We start from the raw sequence: 5,000 nt of genomic DNA on the forward strand, positions 1-5,000 counted from the left end.
CAGAAATTGAAGAACTGAAGGAGAAAAAAGGGGGAACGAGTGTGGAGATAGATGAACTGATTAAGTCAGCAGATAATTTGGCTGAGAAGGCTGAATTAACAGGGAACATATCTTTTGTGACACATGCAGTCCAATTCCCTTAGGAGAATATCTAAAGAAAAGGCAAAGGAACTTATAACTCTGGATAGCAAGTTGGAAGAGAAGCTTTAGGCATTAAGAAATTGTTAATTTGGAAAGTACAGAACGCTTTATTTTGTTAAACGAGTAACATGACATTCCACGAAGGGTCCTTGAAAAGCTCTTGAAAAGTCCTTGATTTCAATTTTCTGTACGAAACCTGGTGTAAAATTTTGCAATAAAAATGTTAATGTAATAGAAAAGAATTATATTAAAGCACAAAAGTATCTTACAATAAGGAGAAAGCGCGCTTTTTATTGGCTAATCGTGTTGGTTACCATGACGACACCTATATTCTCACATGTTCACTGCGCGCGGTGAAGATATGATCTTTTAGTAAAAGGAGAAATCCTGGTATTTCATCAGTATCTATACAATAAAAATGATTATAACCAACTCGGAGCTACGCCCCTCGTTGGTTATCTATCACTTCATATCCAGGGCGCCCGCGTAGAATAATTGTTGACGAGCTACTCGAAAAATCCGAGGGTGAATAATGATCGATACTCAGTTATATGATGTTGACTAACGACGGACGTTGGCACTCATTCACAGTGGATTCAGGACTTTAAAACAGGCCTCGACTTCAAAAACTGGGAAACCTGTCGTGAACGTTTTGTTTTGAAAACACTTTTCGTGTGGCTGCCCAATAAAGGGATGGTTATCTTGAAGGCCCGCTGTTTGTTGTGCTTTCCCACTTTAATTTAACTTTTAATTTAGTTACAGCTTTTAGTACGCATTTTGCTACGCCTCAATGCGTGTACACTAGTATACATAATACAAAAACTAAAGCTAATAACAAAAAAAGTAATGATAATAATGAAGATATGTATATATAACTAGAATAATATGAATTAATGATTGATGATATATAAAAAGTCAATAAACTAATATATAAATATATATATGTATGTAATAATATAATCTGTAAAGTATTAAGACTCGTGACTTATTCGGCAAGTTTACGATCTGTTTATTTATGCAGATTAATGAGGTCAGCTTGATGCTAATCCAGGTCCCCAGAGTGCTGCCCAGAATGCAATTCGCGGTGAGCCATTCACTTAATTTGTGATCCATTCAATACCCCGTTCAGTTCTCAAGTATGAGTATATGTCTCTTAACCTAGAAGTTAGAGGCTAGCGTTGTAATTGTTAATAGATACAACGTTCGATAGTTCTAAGGCATCCGTGTAGGACAGTCCTGGGCAAATAATAGCTAGGGCCCGTTTCTCAACGCGTTCTAGATCTTTCTTTAAGTACATGGGCAAAGCATGGGCAAAGCTCATTCCATGTGAGATTGTTTGAGATCGTATCACCTAGCTAATAACGCATTCAAGCTCTTTGTTGTCTATAAAAATGGGCGCGAGTTGTGCTTTGTTTTCTGCAAATGATATCCTTGGCTCTTTACATTTATCACTGTTTAATTTAACCCGGTTCTCAGATGACCACTGCGCTACAGTATTTGCAATTATTTGAGAATTGCTACCGGGTCCCTTTGCAACGATCTTAGATGTGGATCTTAGATACTTCCAGATGTTAACTACATTATTGATTTCTACGTCGTTTATAAGCACCAAAAACAACCATGGACCTAATATTGTTCCCTGGGGACTCCGGAGGGAACTGCACCCCTTTCGGAGTAACACCCCTCTGAGAGTTGTTTGCCTATGCTAAGTAAATTTTTTAAACATGATCCATTCGTTACGATAGTGTGCCACTCAACATTGACCATTCAATTTAGACATGATGCATTCGTTATACGATGATACGCCATTCAGTTTGGTATTGTTAATTTTGACCGCATCTCACCCGCCATTGGTAATCGGAAGGTCGGAAGTTCAACTCCTGCAAAGGAGCACTCGGATTTCTTTGGAGTATTCCCGAGTCACAATGATCTCGCTCCTACGAGTCTCGGGTCACTCATTGGTAGAGCATCCGATCTAGTAGTCGGAAGAGCAGAAGGTCGGAAGTTCGACGCCTGCAAAGGAGCATTCGGGTTTTTTTTCCGAGTATCCATGGGTATTCTTGAGATTTAAGTATATTTGAGGTTATTGACCACCGTTGTCACAGTTTAAAGTAAAGGAGCGCAAGCATGATAGCTACAGTGTGTCAAGTTTGCAAACAAAGAACGGTTGATGGTACCGCCAGTTAATGGTGGAAATTTTTATATATCCCAGACATTTGAGTGATAGACTGGGTGAGCATATTCTAACAAGTGGGAACTCAACGTAGTCTAGCTCACGCTAGGGTCATAATTTCTCTAACCCTAAGGATCCAGTCCTTAAGGAACAAGGAACCCACGCTGTGTAAACTATAACTGGTTTGCACCCATGTGACACGCGGCTCAATACAAATTTGCATAATAATAAGGTTTGGCTTTCAACGGAGACACAGGTTATTGTTCTTGCCATCCAATATGGACGCCGTGACGTCAGATACAAACCATCAATTCCTTGCAATTAATGACAGCGCACATGAGAATATTGGACAAACCAAAAGGCAGTTTGGCACGTGTTTGAAGGAGCACCAAAGAGCAGTACTCCTTTGCAAAAAAGAAAACTCAGTTTTGTCGGAACACGCTTGTCAATCCAGTCATACAATGAAGTGGTGTGATTAAAAAATTATCACCACCAACAAGAGTTACAATCAACGCCTTTGTTTCGAAGCCTGGACATTAATTTCTCCCACGTCACGCTCCTTTGAATCATAATCATGGCGTTATTTTTCCTGACACTTATTTACAAAAATTAATAACAAATGACGCTAATTAGTGAGCATTTAAGAGGACTCGTGTAACAGCTTTAGATCACCCTTGAAGAAGACACTAGGCAGGAGGGGCGAAACGTCGGGTCTTGAATCGTAAGATTTTAAGTTGCATTAGTTTTAAACGGGCTATGTCACGTTATTTAAGGGTGTTAAGGGGAATCTTTAGTTAATCACGAGAAGCGTCAAATTTACTATTTTGGATGATCCACCTAACTGCTTTTCGAACTTTATCTATCTTAGATGGAGTTAGCCGTAGAATAAGAATGAGCCCAGGACGCTCCTTTCTTCAGTTTCTTTTTTCTATTTGTGAACGCATTCTATACTTGGGTTAAAACTTCAACGGATTTTCTGGGATTTCTAACCCTAAAAATTACCCATTGATACGTATACGCTCCTGTATAGCAAAAATGGCGTGAATTCTTATTCCATAGAAAATATTTTCCCGTTTTTCCTATTGACGGAAAAAACAGGCAGAACTTTAGCTAACCAAGAAGGCTAAGCTATTTCTCCAATGATTATCTCCCATTTTGTTACGCTTAAAGTCACGCTATTAATAAAAAGTAAAGTCTTTGCTTACGAGCCAGAAGGCCCATCAGGCCGGCACTTATCTCCGGTTTCTCCTAATAACGCCTTGTAAACTATGCAGCATAAATAGAAAAAAAAAAGTTTGTCCTTTCCTTTTTAGTTCTCAAAGTGTTTTGAATAGTTAACATATTAATGAATTAGTGGACGGGTTCATACTAGGGATGCAAGAAGGTGTTAAGTTTTCCCGAGTTCTACTTTGAATGTGAACGGGGTTGATTTCAGTTGACATACCTATACTTTGTAACCTTGGAAACGAGGTGTTTTCAGAAAAGCCAAAGTGCGATCTCAAGTCTAGTCTTATTCCCCTGGAATGCATATTTGAGCAGATCAAAACACGATAAAGTGATAAGGCGTCAGGTAAGTCTCAAATTTACTTGAGTTTGTCAAACTTATGGCCTAATTGGACCCCAGTATGAACTCTCCTAATAAATAAGCCTAATCTAGCCAGGTTGACCACCAATCGAAACAACTACATGCCGTACAGTAACATTTCACAAATCGTGCGTGGGTCTGAAACTTCCCAAATTGTTGACAGCAAGAATAGAATTCTCGTGTGATAAAGATAAAGGCGAGGTCTCACAAGAGCCACTAGGGGCCCAGGAGGCTGGAATAGCTGTGCACATATAGAATGGTGTTATCCGCTTCGGACACACAGCGTCACCCATAATAAATATATCTTATTAGATGTTTTGGTGTGTAGTATCGCTCACTATATTTTTTGCGGGTTTTTTACGAGAAGAAATACTTAGCGATACTACACACCAAGACATAAGCTCGGGCATAAGCTATTTATTATCCAACTTTTTTTGCACTAAATTTCTAGCAAATGAATTGTAAACAACCAAGAACGGGTGATAGATTTGTGCGTGCATGGCAACGTAACCAACTAAACTAGTCAAATCAGTTCTCTAAGTTGTAATCGTTTCGTGCGTTTTTTTGTGCAATAACTAATACAGTTGGATAATAATACAATATTAGTTACAATGCAGAAAGTTGCATCCTGGGATAAAGACATTTTTCCCTTATGTGTGTACAGGATCTACATTGCCATTACTGTCTTTTGCCATTAGATCATTAAGAAGGTCGCATATATTATCAGAAGATAAACTTCTGAAGGAATAGGTGGAGCGATTTGTGGTTATCACCAAAACAGGATCCATATACATTCCTTTCCTGAAAAAAAAAAAAATAATAATAATAATTACAAAAGATAGCTCTAGAAAAGCATGCTTTCCAAAGCCCTTGGGCTAAAATATTCTCGTTTGGCTTCTTAACAGTGCGTGGCCTCAAAGAAATGCATTTTATTATATAAACACAAAATGAAATACTAACTGAGCTTTTGCGCGAAAACATGATATCTTCACACGTGACGATAACATGTTATCTGACACGTGAAGAGATCACTGTTGCTATGGTTACATATAGAAATCCCGCCTTTCGATGCCTTTTGTGAAATGAGTTAGTATTTCATTG

At 38.5% G+C, this 5,000-nt stretch overlaps 1 protein-coding gene and 1 pseudogene across 1 annotated transcript in view; one reads left to right on the top strand and one right to left on the bottom strand.

Annotated features, from left to right (window-relative positions):
- LOC137982052 (uncharacterized) overlaps positions 1–228 on the top strand; it is a 1,597-nt pseudogene extending 1,369 nt beyond the window's left edge.
- Positions 229–2,773: 2,545 nt separating this feature from the next.
- The window catches only part of LOC137982801 (myosin-VIIa-like), an 18,225-nt gene continuing 15,998 nt past the window's right edge, over positions 2,774–5,000 (bottom strand). Inside the window, exon 13 of the mRNA XM_068829953.1 lies at positions 2,774–4,700. Coding sequence (XP_068686054.1) covers positions 4,550–4,700 — 151 coding nt within the window. The 3' untranslated portion in view covers positions 2,774–4,549. The remainder of the gene's footprint in view (positions 4,701–5,000) is intronic.

Source organism: Montipora foliosa, chromosome 13 (genome assembly GCF_036669935.1).
Source record: "Montipora foliosa isolate CH-2021 chromosome 13, ASM3666993v2, whole genome shotgun sequence".
NCBI classification, from domain to species: Eukaryota; Metazoa; Cnidaria; class Anthozoa; order Scleractinia; family Acroporidae; genus Montipora; species Montipora foliosa.